The 27,469-nt window shown below is 39.4% G+C and overlaps 2 protein-coding genes across 3 annotated transcripts; one reads left to right on the top strand and one right to left on the bottom strand.

Moving 5' to 3' along the window:
• Positions 1-321: 321 nt before the first annotated feature.
• On the top strand, positions 322-26,474 carry Remo (Remoulade). 2 transcript variants are annotated; one of them, XR_011237326.1, is made up of 10 exons: positions 322-792; positions 2,849-2,914; positions 3,627-3,842; positions 4,105-4,982; positions 5,640-5,788; positions 7,192-7,362; positions 8,597-8,825; positions 9,872-10,003; positions 17,749-21,483; positions 21,635-26,474. XR_011237326.1 is itself a non-coding variant. In XM_034973365.2 (9 exons), exons 1-9 carry the CDS (start codon positions 569-571, stop codon positions 20,577-20,579), a joined length of 4,896 nt encoding a protein of 1,631 aa, XP_034829256.1. In that variant the 5' UTR covers positions 322-568; the 3' UTR covers positions 20,580-26,474. The 2 variants fall into 2 exon arrangements, 1 of the variants encoding a protein (XP_034829256.1); XM_034973365.2 differs by having other exon boundaries at positions 17,749-26,474.
• On the bottom strand, positions 10,818-16,258 carry LOC138403038 (uncharacterized). Its single transcript, XM_069501987.1, has 2 exons — positions 15,733-16,258; positions 10,818-11,925 (listed from the first exon to the last, which is right to left on the bottom strand). The coding sequence occupies exons 1-2, from the start codon at positions 16,256-16,258 to the stop codon at positions 11,108-11,110; spliced, it is 1,344 nt and encodes a 447-aa protein (XP_069358088.1). The 3' UTR covers positions 10,818-11,107.
• Positions 26,475-27,469: the final 995 nt, after the last annotated feature.

Below are 27,469 nucleotides of genomic sequence, written 5' to 3'. Positions count from 1 at the left end.
GTACAAAGAGCCATAGAGAAGAAAAGAAGAAGAATAGCGAAAATCATAGTAGCGAACAATGGAGCGGAAAAGAGTTTTATTAATAGGTACTCATTTCACTGTACCGAGACGCCCCAGACACCTCTGTAAAATAATATCGTCGTTGTCACATAAAAATTACTATAAAAAATACAACAAATCTAGTTACGTGCTTGATGTCAAGCCGCTTGACCGTCTCGGAACCTCTTTACATTTAACTATCTGCCACTGGCAACCATAGGGTTAATAAACAAGCTGGCAACACTGCAAATCAATCAATCAATCCATCAGTCAAGTCAATTTTATAAATATGTCGATGTCGGATTATGAACGCTTGTGTTGATAAACTATTGTTTATTTTTCGATTTCACATAAAATTAAATGTGTGCCAAAAAGGAAATGTTTGTAATTTAATTCAAATAATCAGATGTAATTTATATTGTACCACTGAATGTGAGTTTTGCGTGGTGTCATTGACGTTGTGAAGAATTTACGAAGATGTGATTTATTTTACGTATTTTGGCTTTGTGCCATCGTGTTTTTACGTGAAATGGGTAAAATGAAGCTGTGTTTAGCTTTACTATTTCTGGTAGTGCAGGGTGCGTTAGGATTTTGTCCATCGTTATGTTCATGCAAGGGGAATCGGTCTGGCGACGGGGTTTTGGACTCTCAGCCAAAAGAACTACTGAAACTGACTTGTGGCGGAACCCCGGTTCAGATAACGGAGTTGAAGGAAATAGACTTGAGCAAACTTTGGATGGAAGTTGTTAGTTTGTAAGTCATCATTACAGAAATAAGTAAATAATTATTGTTAATGTCTATCAAAGAATCATTTATCATTATTATATGTAAGGTAAGTATAGAATATTATAAATAAAAACTCATCAAAATCGGTTCGGAGAAAATCTCATACACAATATACAGTATGCAGCAGAAAATATTGTACAAGAGCTGTTGAGCCTGCCAGGTATCATGCTCAGTAGCCCTGGGGTTTGTAGGACAAAATCCACTGAAAATATATTTAAAAAAAAAACTATTGAATTAAAATACATTTCAAGCTAAGATGTCACAATAGTCACCATAATAACATTACCAAAACTTGTCCCTTTGTTCGGACACATTTTATTGAATGTTACCTTCATCATCTATTATCATTCAAACCACATGTGACTGCAAAATGACAACTCAACTGCACAAATTAGAAGTAGCTGAAAAATCAGTTACCATTTTTACAGAATAACAATAAAAATAAAATAAAACTATTTTTTATTCAATTAAACTTTTACAATTAAATTAAATAGCTGTGATAGCCTAGTGGTTAGGATGTCTGCCTTCTTATCAGAGGTCGGGTGTTCGACCCCGGGCATGCACCTCTAACTTTTCGGAGTTATGTGCGTTTTAAGTAATTAAATATCACTTGCTTTGACGGTGAAGGAAAACATCGTGAGGAAACCTGCATGCTTGAGAGTTCTCCATAATGTTCTCAAAGGTGTGTGAAGTCTACCAATCCGCACATGACCAGCGTGGTAGACTATGGCCAAACCATTCTCACTCTGAGAGGAGACCCGTGCTCTGTAGTGAGCCGGCGATGGGTTGATCATGATGATTAAACTATTACAAGTATTTTTGAATCGTCAGATTACCTCTGGTTCAGAATGCCTTTCCTTGGAGTGTGGAATGGAAGAACCAGCAAGAAACTCGGCGGTTGCTCTTTTCAAAGATTTGATATACAAAATTATGCCATGTATGAGAAAAGTATTTGCAGTCCTGCACGTTGCTGGAACGAGCTGCTGGTCAAATCCACCCTCTTTTATCATTTAGATAATCTTCAACAACATACAAACATGTTAAACTAGCAAAAAGCTTTTAAAGCCAAGCTTACATTGAATCAATAAACATTCTATGAAGAGCAGGTGTCATACTGCTGCTAACAGTTAATGTGGCTGCAGGAACTCAAATAAACAAGTATTATTAGATTCTTAGACATTCTCGTACAAAACAATGCATATTTCTTCTGACTAATTGTCAGAGGGAACTCTTGTGCTCTCGGTTTGATCCAGAATCGACGATATGATGATATTAAGCTATGACGACGTAAAGTCACTACCTTTATTATAAATACAAAAGTGTGTTTGTTTGTTGGTTTGTCCTTCAATCACGTCGCAACGGATCGACGTGATTTTTTGTATAGGTATAGTTGAAGACCTGGAAAGTGGCATAGACTACTTTTTATCCCGGAAAATGAAAGAGTTCCCACGGGATTTTTGTAAACCTAAATCCACGCGGACAAAGTCGCGGGCATCAGCTAGTCAAGGATAAATAGGGCTATTTTAGGGCTACTTGCATCAAATGTTCTAACATTTGACGCCTGCCAGTGACGTCAATGCATCGACGTGTTAGAAGTTCCCTAACGGTTGTGAATTGTGCTATTCAAAATTACAATGTGTTCAATGTTTACACGAAATTTTGGATATTGTTGGTGCAGTCATAAATCTCTATTACACGTTTCAAAGAAAAGTGCACATTCAGTTAATACTTGATACACGCGCAATAATATCTATTTATGTAGGTGTGACACAAGGTGCCAACAAGTTCAAAAAATTCCCGTTGTGTAACAGTGTTACTATTTTGGGAAACTAAAAATAAAAGTCAAAACTTCTAAATCATGTAATGTTGAATGTAATGAAGTGCATTACTATTGCAAATCCATACGAATTATTATAAACTAGCTGATGCCTGCGACTTCGTCCGCGTGGATTTAAGTTTTTAAAAATCATGCAAATAATACTATTAATAATATAATGCTAACAAAACGTAATTTTTTTTTCAGAAATCTGTCTGGAAATGCTATTTCTACCTTATCAAGAGAGCTCCATTTGCCAAATTTACAAAAATTGTAAGTTTAATCTTATCTAGATATCTAGATTTTATCTCTAGCATTATAACACTTTAGAATGGTGTTAATTTGATAAAGCCAGCATGTTTACTCACAGTTTTTAGGCAAAAATACCAGTCAAGTGTGAGTCTGTTTTGCATACAAAGGGTTCCATACCGTCTTTTTTCTGTTTTAACTTCCTTTTCTTGACAAACACAACAGACAGACAACAAAGTAGTCTTGTAAGGGTCCTTTTTAGGGTTCCGTACCTCAAAAGGAAAAACGGAACTCTTATAGGATCACTTTGGTGTCTGTCTGTCTGTCTGTCTATCGGTCTGTCAAGAAACCTACAGGGTACTTCCTGTTGACCTAGAATTATGAAATTTGGCAGATAGGTAGATCTTATAGCTGACATTTGGGGAAAAATCTGAAAACCGTGAATTTGTGGTTACATCACAAGAAAAAAATTAAAATGTGTTCATGAACAAATATTGCTATATTCAACTTTCAAAGTAAGATTACTATACCAAGTGGGGTATCATATGAAAGGGCTTTACTTGTACATTCTAAAACATAGTTTTATTTATTTTTAGGCATAATGGTTTTTGATTTATCGTGCAAAATGTCGAAAAAATACGACTGTAGTACGGACCCTCGTTGCGCGAGCCTAACTCGCACTTAGCCGGGTTTTTTCCTTTCTAGGCACGGAACCTTAAAAATCAATCTTTTTCAGGGACCTCAGTAGAAATCAGATATCTCTGATAGAATCGGACGCGTTTTACAACATGACATCTCTACAGAGGCTGGACCTGTCCTACAATCAGATCAGCAACATTTACAAGGACATGTTCAAGAGTCTGGTAAACTTGGAGAGGCTGGTTCTAGCCCAGAACCATATATCTGTGTTGAGTTTGGGCACTTTTGACTATCTTGTGGGGTTAAAGCAATTGTGAGTATATTTTATCATCATCATCGTCATCTACATTTTATAATTGTTATAGTGTTTCATTTTATTTATTTACTAGCTGATGCCCGCGACTTCGCGTGGAATTAGGTTTATTTAGGTTTTGTCAAAATCGATTGAACGGTTGGGCCGTGAAAGGCTAGCAGACAGACAGACACACTTTCGCATTTATAATATTATTATGGATTATTTAGAAGCAAGTACAGTCTCAATGTATGTAACTTTACAATTTATCGTAATTTTTCAGGGACATAACCGACAACCCTCTCATATGTGACTGCGAACTGCTCTGGGTGGGAGACTGGGCGAGGAACACCAGCGTCAAACTAGTCGGCAGTCCCAAGTGTGCCTTCCCTGAAAACATGGCCAACAAAACCGTGCGCAAACTACGAATATTCCTCGACTTGTCCATCTGTGGGAGTGTACTGCCGTCAAATACTCTGATAGTCAAACCAAATCATGACCAAGTTGTGTTTGCGGGAGATTCGTTGAAATTAACTTGCAGTGCTCCCTTCGCATCTGTTGTAGCGAAATACGAGTTAAAATGGCACCATCCGATGCTAGAAATTTGCGATGTCAATATAACTAACACGGACATGCAAGAGGAGGGTCTAGCGGAGAGTGCAGTGTTTTTCGCGAACATATCTAGTTACCATATGGGGAATTGGACATGTATGTACAACGATCAGAACCATATCAGACATAATTATACGGTGCAGGTAGTGGTTCTGTCGAATCAGACTCAGTACTGTGAGATGGGTCATACTGTGGGTAATAAAGGACTGTATTCATGGCCTCAGTTGTTACTAAATAGGACTGCATCAGTCCCTTGTAGAAGTGGTGACGGTTTTGCCTATAGACACTGCAATGCTAACGCTACATGGAGCCAAGCGAACACCACGCAATGCTCGTATATAAGCAATATAACCAAATTATTGCAGCAATTTGCCTTGCTGAATGTTAGTTTGGTGCAATATTCAGCTTTGAACGCAACAGAGAGGCTGGCTATGTTGATACAGGAAAAGACGTATCCGTTGGCTGAAATATCTGATCCTGATGACGTCATGTTCATAGCCCAGGCTGTGAGAAACTATATGCAGTTTATATCAGAGGAGACCAGTTTAGGTAAGTTTTTGAAACATCTGTAGTCTTTAGTGAATAGTTTGACTGTCCACTTTATGGGAAACTAGATAATGCCCGCGACTTTGTCCACATGGGTTTTAGCTAGTGAATTATAAAATTCATTGTATAATTTTATAAACTGAAAGTAACATTTTTCGATTGCTTATTGCAAATACTATCTTGTTTATACATTTTCAGATTTTTTCCCACCACGCCACGTGACCTGTGGCGACCGCCACAGGTCACGTGGCCAAGTGACCAAGATATACTTAAACTTTGTATTTTTTTTATTCTGATACAAGTTAGCCCTTGACTGCAATCTCACCTGGTGGTAAGTGATGATGCAGTCTAAGATGATAGCGGGCTAACCTGGAAGGGGTATGGCAGTTTTTATTAAACCCATATCCCTTTGGTTTCTACACGGCATCGTACCGGAACGCTAAATCGCTTGGCGGCACGGCTTCGCCGGTAGGGTGGTAACTAGCCACGGCCGAAGCCTCCCACCAGACCAGACCAGAAATTTAGAAATTATAAAATTCCAAACCCCTGCCAGGAATTGAACCCGGGACCTCCCACTATTAAGACCACAGCGCTCACCACTGCGCCAGGGAGGTCGTCAAATACAATAAACAATACATACAATAAACAAATATATTTTAGGTTCCAAGCTCCTGGACGTGATCAGCTCAGCTATGAATGTATCGGTGCCCGTGATGACTCTAGCAGAAACGTTGTATGGCTCATGTACAGACTTGGCCAAAGCTGCGGAGGAAATATCCTTGTATACTAGGAATGTTGAGGCACACAAGGTTTGTACTAGTTTTAGGCAATCATCATCATCATCATCAACCGATAGACGTACACTGCTGGACATGGGTCTCTTGTAGGGACTCCCACACGCCACGGTCTTGCGCCGCCTGAATCCAGCGGCTCCCTGCGACTCGTCTAATGTTGTTGGTCCAGCTAGTAAGGGGGTCTTCTAACGCTGCGCCTTCCGGTGCGAGGTCGCCATTCCAGCACTTTGGTACAATGGGAAATATTATGATGTTATTAATGTAATATTTAACACAATAAAATCTATATCGGATCGGGCTGAAATTTGGCATGCAGATAGCTATTATGACGTAGGCGTCCGCTAAGAAAGGATTTTTGAAAATTCAACTCCTAAGGGGGTGAAATAGGGGTTTGAAATTTGTGTAGTCCACGCGGACGAAGCCGCGAGCATAAGCTAGTCTATATATATAAAAGGAAAAGGTAACTGACTGACTGACTGATCTATCAACGCACAGCTCAAACTACTGGACTGATTGGGCTGAAATTTGGCATCCAGATAGCTATTATGACGTAGGCATCCGCTAAGAAAGGGTTTTAGAAAATTCAACTCCTAAGGGGGTGAAACAGGGGTTTGAAATTTTGTAGTCCACGCGGACAAAGTCGCGAGCATAAGCTAGTTAATAAATATATCAAAACGATTATAAATACTATCTGTCCCGGCTTACTCACGTGTGTAGTCGACGTTAGCCCGACTACACACGTGAGTGCGTGCGCGGACGGACTCCCTTGAAAAAGGACCCCGGATGGGTTCGAAACTAGTCGGGCTAACGTCGACTACACACGTGAGTACAGCCGGGACAGATAGTATTTATAATGGAAATCACTCACGGTAGTTTAAACGCTAAAATATCAAAACGAATATATCAGTGAAATTAAATTAAACACTTAACTGAGTAGGTTCCTGCGGTAGTGGAGCGGTGTGGGGGGGGGGGGGGGGGGGAGTGATTCGTCAACTTGTGACAACTGTCACCCTCCCGCACCACTCTCACAACTCACTTTTTGTATGTTCAGCTCAAATTTTGTTATTGATTATGTAGATATATATATATATATATATATATATATCACTTTAAATTTAAAAACTGTAAACACTTTATTTCATTTTATTTATCCATTTACTCGCCAACTTTATATATTCTATGCCACTGACGTTTAGGTAATATTTAAAAGGCGGTCACTGAAAATCAGCGTTGGGGCATATGGTACCTCAGATATTTGCTCTAGAGGTTTGTGTCTGAGGGGCCCGACGTCTCAACACAAGCTGAGTGGCCTACCTGTTCGAGGTGTTGCACTGCTGTACAGGACGATATTGCCTACACCATGTACCACCTATATACCTCGAATAAACATTATTCTATTCTATTCTATTCTATTCTAGATAAACTTGGCAGTGGAGCGTTTCCCGGTACGCGAGGGGTTCAGCGGGGTCACCTGCGTGTGGTACAGCGCCGCTCGAGGCGAGGCGCCGAGGCTCCACTGTTCCACCACCAACCGCACCGTGGCGCCTTTACTCACGGTCACTGACGCTCTCATCCACGCCAGCGTGCAGGTATTTTTTTTTTTTTTTTTTTTTCTCTTCGGGGCAGGAAAAAATCCCTACGGACTTCTGCCTGCCGGCAGGGTGTGTCCGACTCGCACGGACTAAAATAACCTCCCCATGCTTACCAAGGTGAGCACGGAACTGCGTAAGCATTACTTCGTGCTGACCTCCTAAATTTCTATCATCCTCTTTTCTTCTTTTTCCCTCTCTTCCCTTCTTATCATTATAGCCCTCAGCATTTTGCTATATCGTTGCCAGGCTTCTTCGCTCGACAGCATGCGCGATATAAGGTTACGGGCGTTCACACCCTCCGCGTCGGTCAATCCTACCGCTTCTGTCCTTAGGTCGGCACAACCAGGACATTCAAAGATTGCGTGTCTCGGGGTGTCTTCCTCTCCGCAGAAGTAGCAGTCTTCGCTCGGCGCTTTTCCAATTGCGAAGAGGTAGGTGTTAAACACCCCGTGACCGCTGAGGGCCTACGTTAGCCACCGGTCTACCTCTCCATACTTCCTCTTGTGCCACTTTTTTAGGTCTGTAACCAGTTCCCTCGTCCAGGTCCCCTTCCCTAATCCTGTCCATTCACTTTCCCAACGTGCAGGTATGTCCTCGCCGAATTTCGGCCACGGCAGCCCACTAGCCGAATTTCGACTACCGACAGCAGTAAGTTACTTTTCGTCACAGGTTTCTATGAGGAAGTTTCCAGGCAACGTTCGATAAAATTTTCATAGATGACGCCGAATACTACCACAACTAAAAACGAAAAATAATACATATGTCTATATGATCTATGCTTTAATGTTTAGGTCGTGTCAACCAATGACATAGATTAGAAGAGTAACAGCTAGCGTGCACTGCAGTTTTCCTTACGTTGTTTCCCCACAAAATCTGTGAACTATAATCGCAGTAATTAATTAATTTTGCATCGGGGAAGAAACGTAAGGATTGACATGACCTAAAGCATAGATCATTTATAGATATAGGTATTATTTTTCGTCTTTAATGGTGGTAGTATAGTATAGTATTCAGCGCCACCTATGAAAATTTTATCAAACTTTGACTGGAAACTTCCTCATTGTGCGTTTGCCTCTACCACTAAAGAAATTTTCATTCAACACTTAAATATTAGAGCATAAATAGTAGTTTTAGTCCGCTTACACTACACTACAAGGGTTCCGTTTTTCCTTTTGTGGTACGGAACCCTAATAATCACAACTTTCGGGCTAAGAATGCTGTATTATTTCAGATACCACAATCGCTTATATACAGCAACACAGATTATGGTACAATGCTGCAGTCCAAGCCTCAAGACCTGGTGATTGCAGTTTATGATGACGCGTCACTGTTTCCACTGCTGCCCGTCATGGAAGACGGGCCGTCCCGTGGACACAGGGCCAAGGACTACTACGGCCGGAGCACTAAACGAGAGGACAAAAATATGGAGATCACTTCGCCGGTCATTGGATTCCAGCTCGGTGAATGCTTGCTAAGACATTTTCTCCCCAGCAGGGTTAGCATGGGCGGGGATATAATTTTCTCCCCGGGGAAAGGATAAAATCTTTATCCCCTCCGACAGCTTTATCCACTCTCCGAGCATGGGCTCACGGGTGGATATATAATTATCCACAGTGAATAAAACGGGGGACTTTTCGGTTTTTGGATCTTTTCCTTTACCTTTATTGGGTTAATGGTAATTGGTATTTGGGACCTATGTTGGGTTTATGTTGGGGTTCCCAACCATATTCCAAACATAACCCAAACACAACCCAAACATAACCCAAACACAACCCAAACATAACCTAAACCCAACAGGTACCGCGAGACATGTTTTGATTTTTTAAGTTCTATGAGAATAAACTTAAACCCACGTCTAATGTCGAGGATAAAATTGTCCCCGAATTAGGGATAAACTTCTCCTCTCCCCTGTTGCCGTGCTTTGAGAGGTGGACAAGTAAATTTTATCCCTCGTCAGTGGATATAATTGGGGGATAAAATTTTTGTCTCCTGTCCATGCTAGGGGGGCAGGGAATGGATAAAATGTTTATCCCCTCTGACACTTTTATCCACTCTCCGAGCATGGGCTCATGGGTGGATATATTATGCACAGTAGATAAAACACGGTTTACCCACTTGTGCTATAAGACATTGCTATCTGCCAAATTTCATAATACGGTATTTGACAATAGTATGCGATATTCTATGAAATACTGAAATGTGACGTCACATCATAATGACGTATTTTTTTAGTTTAATCGATAATTTAAAATGGTTATTACACTTTAAACTAACAAAGGACTTGGATTTTACGTATTTTGGAAGACCCTCTATTTACTAATCACTGAGAAATAATTTATTTTTGATGTAGTCAAATACCCAATTCTAGTCCAACGGAAGTACTCTGTGGGTTTTGATTCCGCTTGTCTTAACAGACAACAAAGTGATTCTATAAGGGTTCCTTTTTTCCTTTTGAGGTACAGTACCCTGAGCATCTGAAAAACAAAATGTTATTTCCTTATTCCAGCTAACGCATCTCTCCACGGGGAGTTGTTGGAGCCTATAATAGCGACTGTGAGGGGTCGCTCCGTAGGAGGGGTCGACGGCCGAGCGGCCACGTGGGACCCCCGCACTCGGCGGTGGAGTGACAACGCCTCAGGTGAGTTCGGCATCGCAGTTCAGCAGTCTATAATTGAAAAATGAATGAAAATGAAAATGAAAATCTTTTTTATTCGTATAAACTTTTACAAGTGCTTACGAATAGTCGGATGCATCTACCACTGGTTCGGAATGCCTTTCCTGCCGAGAAGAACCAGCAAGAAACTCGGCGGTTGCTCTTTTCAAATATTTGATATAGGTACATAATTATGCCATGTATAAAATAGTATTTGCAGTCCTGTGCGTTGCTGGAACGAGCTGCAGGTCAAATCCACGCTCTTTTATCATTTAGATAATCTTCAATTGTGTAATATGCTTTTTTCAGGAGCATATTTTTAATAGATTTTTTAAACTTGTGCAAAGGTAAGTCCAAAATAGTTTGCGGGATTTTATTATAAAAGGAAAAACCAATACCCACAAATGACTTTTGGACTTTCCTGAGGCGGAAGGCAGGAGCTGCAAGTTTGTCTCTGTTTCTAGTTAGCCTATTGTGTAGATCACCAATTTTCTTGTAACTAAGAATATTTTGTCTTACAAAAATTATGTTATTATAAATATATTGAGAGGGTACAGTAAGGATATCTATTTCCTTAAATTTCTCTCGAAGGGAATCGCGTGGTCTTAAGTTATAAATTGCGCGTATTGCCCTTTTTTGTAATACAAAAATTTTCCCAATATCTGCCGCTTTACCCCATATTAAGATTCCATAAGACATAATACTATGGAAGTAAGCAAAATATACTATCTTTGCGGTTTCCACGTCAGTTAACTGCCGAATCTTTCTAACAGCGTAAGCGTAAGTGTTTGTACCTTGGGCTGTTGGTTAGGCGCTGGTAAGTTTCGAACCTTCGTTCTTCTTGGCTGTCGCAATTGGGTTTGTGGAATCTTGAGTTTTCCTTTATTAACTTGTGTATTGAAATCGATGTAATGTAAAAGTCCGTTAACGTTACGTGTTGAAAATTCATCTCAAGCTTGTTAGTCCGTTTCCTGCCTAATGTCAGGCTGTCACATTATATGTCGTATCACTGTCACTGTCAATGTCTTTTGAGTAGACCACAGACCCAGTGCCTTGTCTATGATCTGTTTGTTTACATAGTTGTTGTGTTCACAACATGCTCCCCCCCGGGCTGATGTCGTCCGTAGGGAGAGGGCAGATGTTGTTGTAGGCCCGTGTAATTGTGCCCTTTTTGGTGAGTAGTACGGCAACTCTTCCAACTGAGTCTCCACCGTAGAAAATTTTTGTAACTCGACCCATAAGCCACAGAAGAGGTGGTTGAGTGCGGTCTCTTACTAAGACGAGAGACCCAACTTTGAGTTGACCATTTGACTGTCTCCATTTTGTTTTCGTCTGCAGCAACGAGACATACTCCAAGGAGTACCTCTGCCAAAAATGTTGGCGAAGTTGTTCCACCCGCTGATATCTCTGGAGTCGATTGATGTTCCTTTCCAGCAAATTTGGATGAGCTGCTGATAGAAGAGGTCGTCCGACGAGGAAGTGTGCTGGAGATAGGTAAGAGAGGTCGGAAGGATCGGATGATAGGGGGGTAAGAGGACGAGAATTTAAGATTGCCTCTATTTGCGCCAGGCAAGTGGCCATTTCCTCATAGTTGAAGTGGGTTAAGGAAAGTACTCTGCGTAAGTGGTGTTTCACGGATTTGACAGCCGCCTCCCAAATTCCGCCGAAGTTAGGGCTATACGCCGGGATACGCTTGAAGTTTATACCTTGGTCGATGAGTTGACATTGCACGAACTCTAAGCTATTTTTAAGAAACTGAGCGAGCTCATTGCACGCTCCAATGAAGGTAGTCCCGTTATCGGAAAATATGGTGGCAGGTTTTCCTCGCCTCGATGTGAAACGATTCAGAGCAGCCAGGAACGCCTCCTTTGTAAGATCCGTTACGAGTTCAAGATGTACTGCCTTTACTGCGAAACATACGAATACGCAAATGTAAGATTTTGTAAGTCTACCCCCCCTGCCCTTTCGGTCGAGTATAAGCACCGGCCCGGCATAGTCGACACCTGTGTTAATGAAAGGATGTTCCAGTTGCGTTCGCTCTTTGGGTAAATCTCCCATGATGGGCTGAACTGAAGACGCCTTGAATCTAAAACAACGAACACAAGAGTGTACAGTTTTTCTGGCTAGATTCCTTCCATTAATAGGCCAGTAGTTCTGTCTAACCGTGCATAAAAGAAGCTGAGGGCCGGCATGCATAAGAATTTTATGTTGTAAAACAAATAAAATTTTCGTGAGATGATGTTTGGAGCAAAGAAGAATGGGATGTTTGACGTCGTAAGTATAATAAGAATTTTTTAAACGACCACCTACTCTTATGAGATTGTCAGAATCAAAAAATGGTGAAAGTGATTTAAGTTTACTGTGTGATGACAAAGATTGATCATTCTTTAACAATAAATATTCTTCAGGGAACATTTCCTTTTGAGCATGATTTAAAATGAGTTTACGAGATGTTTCAAGTTCGTTGAGGGTAAGATGATTCGTTTTGGGTTTGTGTTTACAATTGTGTATGAATTTATTCACGTAAGCTAAGATTCGAATTATTTTGTTGAAGTTACTATGCTTATGTATGAGTTGAAGAACTCTGTTTTCACTAACGTCTTCTGTATTTTGTGGTGTGACTGCGCACAATACAGTGTCTGAGTTTTTGTGTATCTCCGGAAATTTGATGTCCACTTCATGCAAAAACTCTGGCCCTGACCACCACAGGGCGGCTGTGCTGATGGAATCAGCCTTCACCCCACGAGAAACAAGATCCGCGGGGTTAGACTTGGAAGGCACGTAGTTCCACTTATGGCCGCTAGTGCTTTCTTGTATCTCACCAACTCTATTTCTGACGAACTGAATTGTTTGCGAAGATGAACTTGATAACCATGACAATACGATTGTTGAGTCAGACCAGAAATAGTGTTGATGGACATTGATTGTAAGAGCACTAACTGTCTTTTTCCAGAGTCTTGTGGCAAGCAACGCTGCGGATAGTTCTAAACGCGGTATTGTAGTTTTGGGCTTAATGGGCGCGACCTTATTTTTAGAAGTTAACAGTCTAACATTCACTGACCCATTATCATCTACCGTTCTTACATAAATACAACCGCCATAAGCGCGCTCGGATGCATCTGAAAATACGTGAATTTCAATAAGAGATGGGTTGCTGCATGACACCCATCTAGGAATTGTGATTGAATTTAAAATATGAAAGGTGTTTGCAATATCTAAGAAGTCCTTTTTTATGTCGGCAGGTGCTTCAGTATCCCAGTCACATTTGCAAATCCATAACGCTTGTATAACAAGTTTAGCTAATAGTACGCATGGACCAACAAGACCTAAAGGATCGAAGATTTGACTGATAATAGAAATGATATTGCGCTTTGTTAGCTTTTTCTTTGTGTCTATGTCAATGATGAAATTTAAATTGTCTGAAACTGAATTCCAATGAAGACCTAATGTTTTTGAAGGTGAGCTGTCACTCAACTTCAAATCAAGGGATTTTTCTGAGTTATCCTTTATGTCAGTGATAGCGTGTAAGACCTCAAGACTGTTAGACTGCCATTTGCGTAAGTTCATTTTTGCAGAGGCTAAAGTGTCTCTTACACCTTTGCAAAGAGTAATGACCGATTCTGTATAGTCACCTCCGGACAAAAAGTCATCCACATAAAAATCATGTTGGATGGCACGTTGAGTTGCAAGGTCCTCGGTTTCATCCGCAAGAGACACTAAACATTTTGTAGCCAGATAAGGGGCTGAGGCTGTGCCATATGTCACTGTATTAAGAGTGTAAGTTTGTAGGGCCTCATGCCGATGAAACCGAAAGACTATTTGTTGAAGTGACCTTTGACTTGGTTCTATGTAAATAGTACGGTACATTTTTTCAACGTCAGCAGAAACCACTATTTTGTGTTGCCTAAAGCGTATTAAGATTGAAAATATGTCGTCCTGTACGGTGGGACCTACCATCTGTATAGAATTAAATGATTTTTGGTTTAAAGTGGCAGCCGAGGCATCAAAGACCACTCGTAACCTCGTGGTTGTAGAATCACGAAGTACCCCATGATGAGGAAAATAGACGTTGGGTAAGTTAGATGTATGTTGATGTATGCTTTGGTTAAGAGTCATATGACCTAAATCGATGTATTCTTGAATGAATTGTGTGTATAAGTGTTTCAGGTTTGCATCCCTATCCAGCCGCCGCTCTAAAGAAAGAAAGCGAACCTTAGCAAGATTATAAGAATCTCCAAGCACCTCTGGCGATTCTTTAAGGGGAATTGTTACTATGAATCGACCATCTTTGTCGCGCCGAGTGGTGTCTTCAAAGATCTTCTCACATGCCTTTTCCTCTAGAGACATGCTATGCTGAGGTAATACAGAATCTAGTTGCCAGAAACGTGTAAGTGAAGACTCATCATTTTGTCCAATAAAGTGACAAAAATTGTTTGAAGTCTCTGATTGAGATGTCTTATTATGGCTAAGACAGCCTGATAAGAGCCATCCTAACTTTGAATCGCGAAGCTTTGGCTGATGTTTCCCTAAGTCGATTATGTTTATACCTAGGACACTCCAAAAGACCTCAGCTCCTACTAAAATATCAATTTCTGATGGTTCATTGAAAGACGGGTCGGCTAACTGAATGTTTTTAGGTATAGGAATATGCGTTGTATCTATGTAAGAAGAGGGTAAGTATTTTGTTATTTCTGCAATTATATAACAGCTTATGGCTTCTGTATAGCCACCATAATAAGATTCAATTACTAATTTACAAGACTCTGATATTAAAGAAGTTTGATTGTTGATACCATTAACTGTAGAGCTGACAGGCTTCTTTACTATCCCGAGCCTATCACTGAGCTGCTTTGTAACAAAATTGGCAGTACTTCCATTATCAAGCAACAGCCGTGCTGTGTGTAGCTCATTTCTGGCATCCCGAACACGCACCACAGCTGTGGATAATAATACATTTGGCTGATAAGATATTGAGGTAATGTCTGTGGACAGCGCTATCGCTGAGCTTGTAGGCTCCTTAGAGCTGTCATGCAGTAGCGTGTTGTGTTTCAGGTTACAGTATTTACAGTGAGTTAATCTACAGGTCTTCGATGTGTGTCCTGGCCTTAAGCAATTTTTACACAAACTCAGTTCAGTGACCTTTTTTGTACGAGACTCAACATCCAATTTTCTGAATGTTTCACAGCTGAATATGAAATGAAGTTGAGAGCAAAAGGGGCACTTGTATGGTTTTTGATGATCAGTGTAAGAAGTTTGTGTTTTGTTTTTATTTATGTCTGAAAATGTTGCAATGTTTGACTTATGTTTGTATTTATTGTTATCCTGTAGTGTTTCTAGTAAATCAGCTCTCTTAGTAATGAATTTTGTAAATTGTTGTAAGTTGGGTGTGCCTCTGAGGCCATTTCGATATTCTTCCCACTCACGACTGGTAGTGGAATCTAATTTCTTAGTCATAATAAAAATAATTAATATGTCCCAGTGGTCAGTGGGCATTCCTAGTGTCGTAAGAGCTCGCAAGTTCTTATTAGTTACATCGACCATGTTCCGCAATAAGTGACTTGATTCCTTTTGTATATGTTCTAAATCAAATAACGTTTGAAGGTGGTGATTAACCAAAAGACGCTCGTTGTCATACCTCTCAGTAAGCAATTGCCACCCTAACTTATAGTTATTTGCACTAAATTCTAATGATTGAATTGTCAAAGCAGCAGTACCTTTAAGCGCTGCCCGGAGATAATGAAACTTGTTTATGTCGCTTATGGAATTGTTGTTATGAATTAGAGAAAGATAGGTGTCTCTAAATTCGAGCCAGTGCTGATAATCTCCATCAAAGTGAGGTAGGTTTATCTTAGGTAACCTTACAAAATCATGTCTGCGTTCCTCATTGCTTTGTATGCTATCATCACTTAAAATGGATGACCGACGCCCATGTGTGTTTGGTTGTGGGCTGAGCAGCACTTGGGCCTCTGACAAAAGCCTAAAATATGTGCCATCGAACGCTTCGCGATCCTGATAGGCTGTTTCTGGGGGCTCCGTAAGCGTTTCGATTTCTGTTTGTAATGTGTCGAAATCACTATAAAGTTGCTCAATTTTCCGAAACCGATACTCTAACTCTTTAAATTGCACTTCACTCAATGATTCACTGGTTTGTAGAAGTGTTAGAAACGATGAAAATTGAGTTAATTTTGCTTTTATTGATCCCCGCTTTTTGACGAGATCTTTGATTTTTGCCTCGCTCATTTTGCTGTAGCAAGGCTAAATAACGTTATTATGAACTAATTACTAACTGTTTTTTATAAAAACTACGCAATTGATGTGATAAATAGTCTAAAATTGATCCGACAAAATAAGTTAACCTCACATTATTCTTTGTTGAAACTCGAAACTTACACAATAAGGGGGAAAACAGAGGATTCGTTTGCGGTCGGATTTGAAGCAATCCGTTTTGTAATTTGGTAATTATGGTTTTCTATGAATGTTAGGATGCAATAATGGTTTTTAGTTAACTATGAGGAAATATTCCACGTACGTAACGGAAATGAGGCAATATTGATATGAAGATTGTAGAAATTAGGAATTGTTAGGAAATAAGATAAAGGAACGGACTCACTCCAGAAGTTGGCTTGGACGACCGTTATGCTTCTGGGTCCACTCTGCTGCGAATTTTCTGCCGATTTCTTGGAAGATCGAAGAGTTTCTTCTTTGTTCGAAGGACCACTTGTTTGTACCTTGGGCTGTTGGTTAGGCGCTGGTAAGTTTCGAACCTTCGTTCTTCTTGGCTGTCGCAATTGGGTTTGTGGAATCTTGAGTTTTCCTTTATTAACTTGTGTATTGAAATCGATGTAATGTAAAAGTCCGTTAACGTTACGTGTTGAAAATTCATCTCAAGCTTGTTAGTCCGTTTCCTGCCTAATGTCAGGCTGTCACATTATATGTCGTATCACTGTCACTGTCAATGTCTTTTGAGTAGACCACAGACCCAGTGCCTTGTCTATGATCTGTTTGTTTATATAGTTGTTGTGTTCACAACAGTAAGCGTAATTCAATTCAAATCCCAAGTATTCGTTTTTAGGTGTGCCAACTGGGCACAGAAACAGTCTATAATGCGAAAGTTGTGAATAGGGATGATGACTACTAGTCAATTCAGCGACTTTTTATCAAACGTCAAAACGCTCGCCTAGGGGAGCTTGTATGAAATATATTGATGCGACGTCATAATTATCGTAACTTGACGTACTTTTTTGTTAAATCGATAATTTAAAATGGTTAGAAAACTTAAAACTAACTGCTGTGTATTTTACGAACCAGACCAGATATTTTTATACTATCTAACCGTTTGCAGCCTTAGACACTTCTAAAATGGGTTTGAATATTTTAGTATGGAGCCCGGCCTACCTAAATGTCTGCCATTTTTTTTTCCAAAATAGCGGCGACGCATAAAACCTGCATTAATCATCAATACAAACAAATATTGTATGAGACAAAATCTTCCAACGTGTCACGTTTCCGAGATATAAGCTATCAAAGGTTGTACTGGTGGAATCATCACTGCAATAGTCTAGCCACCAGTACAACTTTGATAGTTAATATCTCGGGAACGTAAAAAAAAAAGAAAACGGCGGACTATCAAAATCCTTTTTTTAGTTTCCTTGAAGTGTAGGTAAACACTAACACTAAGTTATAAAATGACTAATTTCAACCGTTATCAAGTAATATCTTTGTTATTCCAGATTGCAAAGTATCGCACGTCGTATCAGAGATGATAATAATGAGTTGCTCCAGGCTGGCCTATGTCGGTCTTCTGCAGAATGTTGAAACTGGTATATACGGAGCCAGAACAGACGGAGCCAGGTTCAAAGTTTCCCATCCGGCAATTTATGTTGGCTCCCTTATACTCATAGGCAGCGTCAGTTGTGCTACTCTAACTTACATCATGTGCTACCCAGCCATACAAATGGCAAAAAAATCCAAACACGCCCTCATAAACTCATGGATTGCTATCGGGTTGCTATGTTTCATGTACACGCTTGGAATCTATCAAACTGAGGATGTAAAGCTTTGTCAGATACTGGGATTGTTAATACACTATTTGTCCCTTTCCTGCTTGTTATGGATGTGTGTATCCGCCAGCAATATGTATAAATGGGTGACAAAGACGCACAATCCTGTAAGGACCCCTGAGGATGAAATTCCACCGGATGTACCTATCCAGAAACCTATTCTAGGGTTATATTTAGTAGGGTGGGGCATAGCTTTGATAGTATGCGGGATATCTGGCGCAGTCAATTTAAAGGATTATGCGGGATACTCGCAGTGCTTTTTGAGCACACCGCCAGCTTTAAGCGCCTTGTTTATTCCCGCAGGTATTTTACTCATGTTTATACTCATTCTGTTCTTACTTATTCGATGTACGATAAGAAATATGAACGTTCAACTATCTGAAGGGACTCAGGCTACTGAAAACGTTGATTTAGAAATGTGGGAACCAAATCAAGGCGCTGAGGCCGAAAGGCGGAGTTTGAAATCGACGGTAGATTCAGAAATAGATGATATTGAACATACTCCAATAATACAGTTGCGAGCTCAAGTCATTGTTTTATGTTTGTACGTGTCTGTTTGGTCGTGTGGAGCGATCACTGTGTACAGACCTTTACCAGCATACTTGCCTTATCAGGAAGATATTTGCAGTATAGTATATGCAGTTTGTGCAACAGTATTGGGGACTTTCATTCTATTCTTCTACGGAATTGCGAGAAGCGATGTTAGAGCTCAGTGGTCTATGATGCATTGTTACTTACAATCGAGCAAGCAGTGCTGCAGAAATAGAAGCGTTTTTGACACTAACCAACAAAATCTGCCAACAAATCAAAACACAACTACATCCCCACAACATAATGTAATCCCTAATGATAACAGATCTGGCTCCGGCAGTAGAAGTTCAAACAGAACTAATTCAAAAACTAACAACAGCGGCACGTACAAAGCCGGTGCGGAACTAAACGGCCAAACATTACCCAAAGACCTCAAAAACACAAACGGAAAAACTCCTAACATAAATCTAGTCGTATTACATAGACAGCAGTATAGATCTAATAACTCTATGATGACGTACCCCGATTCGGGAACTGTCGGTCCTGAAATCTTTTACAATCCGAATCAAATGAATGTTGCCAAGAAGTTTTTTAAGAAACAGAAGCAACATATGAAGAGGAATTGTCTAGAATTGCCTTTGAGACGCGACTGTGACGACGATTCTCATGTTTCTTTACCACTACCGAGCAAAGAAGCATATAATGGAGTCGCTAGTTTCTTAAATGCGGGTACAAAAGTCAACAACACTAATCAACACGTCGAAAGAGTTAATAGCGGTATAAAAGAATCCAGAAATGCTGTTAACCCTAATTTGTTGGAAGACGATTCGAAAGACAATTTCAAAAGCTATTCCACTGATCGAAAGTCGTGGGCGAGAAATGATGACCCGAAAGTTGGGAGAGCGCAAATTATGAACATATACACTAATGTGCCAGAAACACAAGTGCCCCAACATCAAATCATTAAAGCTAACGTTCAGAAAAGTCTCAATGGACAGAGAAACAGTGTTTCCGAAGAGTGTTTGCAGAGCCACGCGAGCGAACACCCTGAGATGCGAACAATATCACAGCAATGCAGTTTAGAATACAGCTCTGCTTCAGAAATCGCAATGCCCCACACTTGCTCAGATCAAACGTTGAACACCCATTCAGAAATGACGTCTCTCCAAGAAACCCACAGTGCCTTATGTTCCACTAATGAAATTACTGACACAGAAAGCTTTGGCCAATACATAGATTACTTACAACCTAATAAAGCCCATGAAAACAAGGACACAATTGACAAATCCTTACAAGACATATCCGAAGAATGTACCATGAACAGTGATGATATCAACCAATCTAGTGCTGCACATCATTTGGAAACAGATTTAGGAGAAATGGACAATTTGCTACAGAACCCTGACGAGGATATTCAAGGGTCCAAAGACAAAATCGACGACGATAAGGAAACCTTTTTCATGGCAAAAACTACGTACGACTTCGAAACGTGCAGCACGAATGCGAGCGAACAGGGTTTCGAAAACGAAAGTGATATATACTGCCCGAACTACCAAATGTCCGAAGTCAGCATACGAAGTCACGGTTTATACGCCCCATCACCATCTTCCATGTGTCCGAACGAAATAAGCTTTAGTAACGAAGACGTTTCAACGCTAGAAAGCCAGTACGTGAACTACGATCCTGGATGGAGGAAAACTGTCAAAAACAACCCGAAGTTGGGTAAATACGTGCCAAGCCCAGCGTTGAGCTGTCCTGAAGTTAACCGCGATAGCAGTCCTTTGTCGTTTGCGAGTGAATTGGACGAACTTTACACGCAAATAACGAGTAGGGACAAAGATAGGACGGCGAGGAAAGATCACGGGCTCGATGTGACTGTGAATAGTGACGTGACTCTGAAACCGGATAGTGATAGTTGTGTGAGTGAAGCACTTTCCGACGTGGAGGTGAAAGGAGAGACAACTGTTTGAAACAAGTTCCATGATTCGCTATAGTGAAATCGTACGTACTAATCACAGTACTTAATAGTATCTGACAGGTACATAAGACTCGCTCCGGAAAAACGTTTAATTAGCGATTCTTGTTACGAAGCAATAAAGCGCAATTCTGTTTTAGAGTAAGAAAATATATATGTAGATATTTTCTCATAGAAATTGTTCTTGTTATAAAGAAATGTTTCTATCCTTATACATAATTTTTATGTAACAATAACCTCTTGTGATGTTCTCTAAATAACTTTTCTAATAGTATTTTAAACAAGTGTAAAGTTAATTTAGGAAATATCAACACGTATCTGAGATGAGAAAGGGACTTGGCAGGATCATGAATATAAGAAAACTATTCATGTGTGTAAAAATAACTATTATATTAGGTATATAAAAAAATTGCTCTTGCATAGACACATCGACAAACTAATTCATACAAAATTTACAAAATTAAATTTTTGCATGATCCGGCCGTCATGCCCCTGCCACGTTAAATTTTTGTTTAAAGCTTAGGGTCCAATAGCTCCTCGGAGTATAGCAAAGTGATTTACTTCCCAATATTTACTTCAAGCTGACCGATCCGATGTAGAGAGAACCTATAGTACGCGACAGGTCGATATGGCAATCGGGCGAGGGGACGCCCTGCACATCCGCACGTCACCCGCGCTATCCCGCACCGGGTTGGCGCGAGGGCCGATTGCCATCTCAACCTTTCGCGTACTCATTCTACGAAGTCGCGGCATAAGCTAGTAATATATATTGGAAAAGGGAATGTTGGACGTTAGACTTTAAATACATACTCTGATCTTGAACTGCCATTTTGATATGTCTGTATTTACGTAGAGGCAAATATTTAGAGCCAAAAGAAATAATAACTACAGATAAGTTTGTATAATTCTATGGCCGAGATCTATAGAGCGCACTTGACTTTGCTCAGTCTTAAGATTGAGTTAAAACGAGACAGATTTATGTGAGAGATATAGCTCTGTCTCGTTTTAACTCTGTCTTAAGTCTGAGCTATGTCAGAGTGCGCTGTATAGATCTCACCCTTATTATAAGTTGTAATTTATGTGTACAGTAACTTTGTAAGTTTCTAAAAATGAGTCTGACTTACACGGCTCACTCTGAATGAATGAAATACCCTCTTACGAGTGATACAGAAACTTAGGGCACTATTTCACTAGGACACCAGTGGCGGCGCAACCAGGCGCGCTACCAATAAAATGTGTACAGCTCTATTGAGGGTACCTAACCTAGTGTCCGCTTGGTTGCGTAAGATAGCGGCGGCCGTGATCACCCGCTGGTGGCGCAACCACTAATACGTATAGAGCTACTTGACGCCTCACTCTAACACCAGTTGCGCTACTAGGGACGCCCCTCCGCACTCTGATCTGCGTGACGATTCTATTCGCACGTGTCCATTGTTGATGTGAGGTGATTGTTCTCATTATAATATGATTGTCTTTGGTCGGAAAGTAGTATATAGTCCGTACAAAATGACTTTTTCCGCCATTTTAACTCTATAGTTCAACTGTCATGTCACAAGTACGGTGCACCTTTCAAATAAGGACTAAAATCGTACTTTTGACATGAAATTTGTCACAAAAAGTTAAAACGGCGATGAGTTAAATTTTATGCGTCAATATTATGCTTGGTTAGTCATTACTAACCAAGCATAATATTGACGCATTGTCAAATCAAATGTCCTTCGACATCCATTTTGAACCTGATGATTCTGATGTCTGCTCTCGTTTGGTAGCTCAAGACGCCACGTTGGCATCGCCATGGTGTCCTAGTGAGATATTGGCCTCAATGTTTAAGTGTGTCATTAGTATGGTCTGTTTTCTTGACATTTTGTTCATAAAACAATGTCAAAAAGGCATTAATGTCCACTTTCTATATTCAATCTATCTGTAATCAGTATGGTTAGTAAAACCACAGACCAATAAAGCAGTAGATTGAAAAAATATAAAAACACAAAAGTTTTTATAGGTACATATATTTTGTACAAAGCCGTTGTAATGTATTTGGTTTGTTTAAATTTTAGGAAAAAATATGACTTGTACAATAAAAATTTCTGATCTCGAATACTAGGTACTTTTTAATGTAAATATTTTTAGAATATTTTTTCTTTACCTAATATAATAATTGGAAATGAGGACGTTCTTTACGTAGTTTTGTGGTTTATTAAGAGTTACGCTTATTTTAGAGACGGGCAAGGCACGACGACTATAATAGTACGCGTCGCGTAAGTTGAAAAAGTGTGCACATAGGTACTGCACAAGTTTAGCTGGCGAAGGCTGGATATCCAATGTGACTGTGTTACACAATCTCTAAACTAAATTTAAATCAGTGCTATCCTTTTCTGCGGAGAGCAATAAGAAAGGGATAGCAATATAGCGATCTGTCAATTTATTGTGTACGACAGAATTGGTACTCTATCGCCTGAATGTTCGCTTTTTTTAGCAGTTTTTAGACTGATTCATAGAACGTATTTTGAATTAAAATGAGACATGAGAGATCATGGTTATACATTATTGGTCTTGTTTTAACTATAAGGATGAGATCTATGGAGCGCACTCGGGCTTTGCTCAGACTCAAGTCAGAGTTCAAACGAGACAGATTTATGTAGAGATACAAATCTGTCTCATTTTAACACTGTCTTAAGTCTGAGCAAAGTCAAAGTACGCTCTATAGATTTCACCCTTAGGGCGCCTTCAAATTTAATTTAATTTGCCGCAAAGTGCCGCGTGGAGGCAGCGCTCCGGCCGCGCTATTTTGTAAATCCATATAATTTCGAATCTATGAACAGATGCGCGGCCGCAGCGCGGGTGTAGCGCTGCAGTCGCGCGTTTTTATTTATATGGATGTTGAAAGCGCTCTAGTCTGAGCAAAGTCAAAGTGCTCTTTATAGATTTCACCCTTAGTCTGAGCAAAGTCAAGCCTTAGTGTACAGATTTTCAAGTTTCGTGACGCATTTTTATGTGCATGGGTAGCATTTTGCTAATTGGACGGCAGCTTAGTCATGTTATGTGTATTACTTTTGAATGCAAAATATATTTATTAGTGTCTATACAGACGGACTGCAAGCCGAATGTAAAATTGCGGTTTTTCAACGGTTCCTAGACTATAAAATAAAAAAATTTGTATAGTGATAATCTATGGGGCTAGAATATACCCCATAGATTATCGCTATAGATATAGATGGAATAATAAATTCTAGCCCCATAAACTACCGCTATACAAAAAAATCACATCATTTTATTACTACAGTCCAAGACCTATTGACACAATTGCATCGCAACTGCCGGCCGACGTCACTCAGCTCACATTGAATACCCGTACTTGAACTGCACGCGGACTGCGTAGTCGGAAGGCAGTCGCGAAGTAGTTGTGCCAACTGCAATCTTGCAGTCGGTTTGCAGTCCGTCTATATCGACCGTTATAGTGAAATCACTTTGACTTTGCTCAGAATTAAGGCATTGTTAAAACGAGACAGCGTTATATCGCTGGCATAAATCTGTCTCGTTTTAACTGATACTTGAGTCTGAGCAAAGTCTATAGATTTCAGCATTAGACTAAGAACAAAATAACAATGAATGTGCCAAACTATATAACGGAGTGTTGCAAATTGATTATTATATAATTATGATCAATATTTCCTAGTATTACTTCCGTACTGGTTTTTTGAGTTTTTATTTTGAATTCAATGTCTAGTCCATTGGTTGGCAATTTTGTAAAACTTTTTATATCTCTTTAAGGATTTTTAAATTGACAGCTTATGTATAGGTAACCATTTTAAGAGGCGACTTTTGACAGTTAAGGCTGTGATATATAGTGGAACGCTGAGTTGTTAGAAAATAATCACGAATATTTTTTTGCAGTTATTGAATTTGTTTCGAACAACTTAGCGTTAGAGACTCAAGACTTAAGTTTCAGTTAAAACGAGACAGCTTTATGTCAGATATTATAAATCTGTCTCGTTTTAATTTTACGTAAAGTCTGAGCAAAGTCAAAGCTCTAATCTCGGTCTCAGACTAGAAAAAATATTGACAGACGTAACCTTTTATTACTGTTTGGTTTCATAAAGACAAACCAGGCCGTCTCATACAAAGTTAAATAGTCAGTACTTATATCAAAAGTGGTTTTTTAAAGTGACTCTATTTGTACTGTAGGTACATTATTTTCAAAATTAAAATAAGAGGATTTTCTTGTAAGAAAATAAAATGTAAAGTTGAAATAAAAAATAGATGCACTAAACCAACATTGTACTTAGATTGTTTATTTTTTGTGAACAATAAATAAGTTAACTTTGTATTTCTGAAAGCATATTTCCTTCTTTGGGACGCCTTATCCTTTGTAGCATTTGTATGAATTATTTTTTTGTTATAACAAATGTGATATTCAAATCTTTTAATGTTTACGGTATGACAAATGTATGGTAATAAAATAAATTACAATATTACAAATATTACAACATAGTTTCATACAATCTTAATTTTGAAAAAAAAAGCTGTAATAGTCCGCGCCAATTAAATAGTCGTTCTTGAAGTAACCGCAAGACGTGTCGCAATAGAATTTCTTAGGTGTTAGTAGGGCGCGCGACGCGAGGGAGCGGAACACACCAGCCTCGCGTCATGCCGTACCCCGCCTTCGCCGTCTGCATTAGTGCGAGTGCTACATTCGTACACAGTACACGAGTACGCGAGCTCGCACTGGCATCGTAGGTCAGACGCGACTATTTAACTGCCGGGATCTATACCTACCTACTAACAAAAGTATATTCCGTTGTAAAAACCGCACATTGAAAATTAATAAATTTTTTCATCCCTTTTATTATTAGTCTATAATATAGGACCTGTTCGCAAAACGACCTCATCAAGAGGCATCTTCTGTGCAAGCGCGCTCTATCTTAGGCTGCATCATCACTTGCCAGCAGGTCTGATTGCAGCCAAGTGCTAGTCTATAAATTAAAAAAAGACTCCTAAAAAAAGCCCTATTCACTGTTCAGGCCTAATAATTCGCTGAACGATTTATGTTTAAGTAGTAGGTAGGTACTTACCTTCTTACTTATTTTAGAACTCTTTGTATTTTATTAACTTTTTATTTGGATGTAAAAGAGCTTATAATTAATATAGAAGATCCGGCTTTACTCACGTACCTATTTAGTTGACGTAAACCCAAATCACTTACGATAGTTTAAACGTTAAAAAAATTTGTTAATAAAAAGTTTTTGTTATTATTACCTAAGTATACTCCAAGTCTTTTGTAGAGTACAAAATCTTTAAATGCTTCCCGAATAGGATTAGCATTTTCAGAATAAGACCTATCACGAATAGGTCCTTTTACGACTACTGGGTATTATTTTGCGAATAGGTCCTTTGTGACTAAGTATACAAAACATTGTTGTACCGTTCATGTATTAGAGTCTCGCCACATATTCTTATAGATGTTCTACGACTTCTCGAATTGTTTCTTTGTATAATCGTTATAGATTAAACTGACTGATATCTATCAACGCACAGCTTAAACTACTGGACAGATTGAGCTGAAATTTGACATGCAGATAGCCAGACATCCGCTAAGAAAGGATTTTTGAAAATACAATACCTAAGGGGGTACGATAGGCGTTTGAAATGTGTGTAGTCCACGCGGACAAGGTCGCGGAAATAAACTAGTTTTATACTTAACACCAAATGAAAAAAATAAGTATGTGGCGACGTGTTTGTTTTAGCGCGAGTAGAGCGCAGTTATTTAAAAGTTTGGAAATCTATTGTCACTGTGAATATAATATTAGTTATATGAATAAATAGTGAAATTTTATAAAACGGTTAGCTTTTTGTGGGCATATTGCAAAATAAAAGGGCATTTTGCACTTGTTATTGTAGTTTTATTTATTTCTTTGTAACATACAAAAATATTAACTAAGTAGTAGGTATAGTATGCGACAGGTCAGGACAGGTACAGGAAACTCCCCGCACATCCGCACAGCCTGCGCGCTAACCCGGTGCAGGTGTGCGGGGCGTACCCCCGCCTCATACCCCGATTGCCATCTCGACCTGTCGCATACACCTATAGGTGTTAGATAAGTATAAATTATAAATATTTTTATTTTATTTTATCTTTGGCTTTTTCACACTAGTGAAATAATTGAACAGTTCAAACATATAATGTATGGATGTATACCACCTACTATAAAATCTCTATATATAAAAATGAATCGCTAAATGTGTCGCTGATCGCAAATCTCGAGAACAGCTGTACCGATTTCGCTAATTCTTTTTTATAATATTCCTTGAAGTACGAGGATGGTTTTTACGGAGAAAAATTTAAAAAATTTGAATCGACTGTTAGGCGGTACGAAGTTTTCCGGGGCAGCTAAGTATCATATAAAATGAAATACGAAACAATAAGGAAGGAAGGAAGTTGAGGGTAAAGGTGAACGGGTAGTCCCCATCACCCAGACAGGTCCAGTCCGCAAAGAGGCTAAGGAATCGAAGGAAGATAAATCGTGTTCGGCTGATAAATGTAACTAACTAATCTCTCTGTAATGCCAAAGAGGCCGTATCTTTTAAAGACTGATGAGTGATAATAATTACTAAAATAAACAATGTAAATCTTTAAATCTCTTTAAATAATTATAATTTATATTTTAACCTGGTGCTAAGATATATACCTACCTAATTAGTAACAGCAGGTTAAAATATAAAGTTCAAATGAAAAGTCAACCGCCAGTTTTATGCGTATGATAAAAGTTAGGTGTGTTTCAGTGTAAACAACAAGTAAAGGCACCTTAACGTATTTACAAGATCAATTGACATTCAAATCAATAAATCGTTCGGTGATTTCCAATAGTGATCGATAGCCGTGGTTAG

This window comes from Maniola hyperantus, chromosome 11, assembly GCF_902806685.2.
Source record: "Maniola hyperantus chromosome 11, iAphHyp1.2, whole genome shotgun sequence".
Taxonomy (NCBI): Eukaryota; Metazoa; Arthropoda; class Insecta; order Lepidoptera; family Nymphalidae; genus Maniola; species Maniola hyperantus.
This window is presented reverse-complemented; position numbering and strand designations above follow the sequence as displayed.

What these genes read in the sequence shown, in the direction of transcription:
- LOC138403038 (XM_069501987.1), bottom strand. Translation starts at nt 16,258, where the DNA reads ATGAGCGAGGCAAAAATCAAAGATCTCGTCAAAAAGCGGGGATCAATA. An exon ending in TCTCCGGGCAGCGCTTAAAG is followed by an intron (nt 11,926 to 15,732) that starts GTACTGCTGCTT and finishes TATGTTTCGCAG; the next exon opens with TAAAGGCAGTACATCTTGAA.
- Remo (XM_034973365.2), top strand. Translation starts at nt 569, where the DNA reads ATGGGTAAAATGAAGCTGTGTTTAGCTTTACTATTTCTGGTAGTGCAG. An exon ending in GGAATGTTGAGGCACACAAG is followed by an intron (nt 5,789 to 7,191) that starts GTTTGTACTAGT and finishes ATTCTATTCTAG; the next exon opens with ATAAACTTGGCAGTGGAGCG. An exon ending in TCATCCACGCCAGCGTGCAG is followed by an intron (nt 7,363 to 8,596) that starts GTATTTTTTTTT and finishes GTATTATTTCAG; the next exon opens with ATACCACAATCGCTTATATA.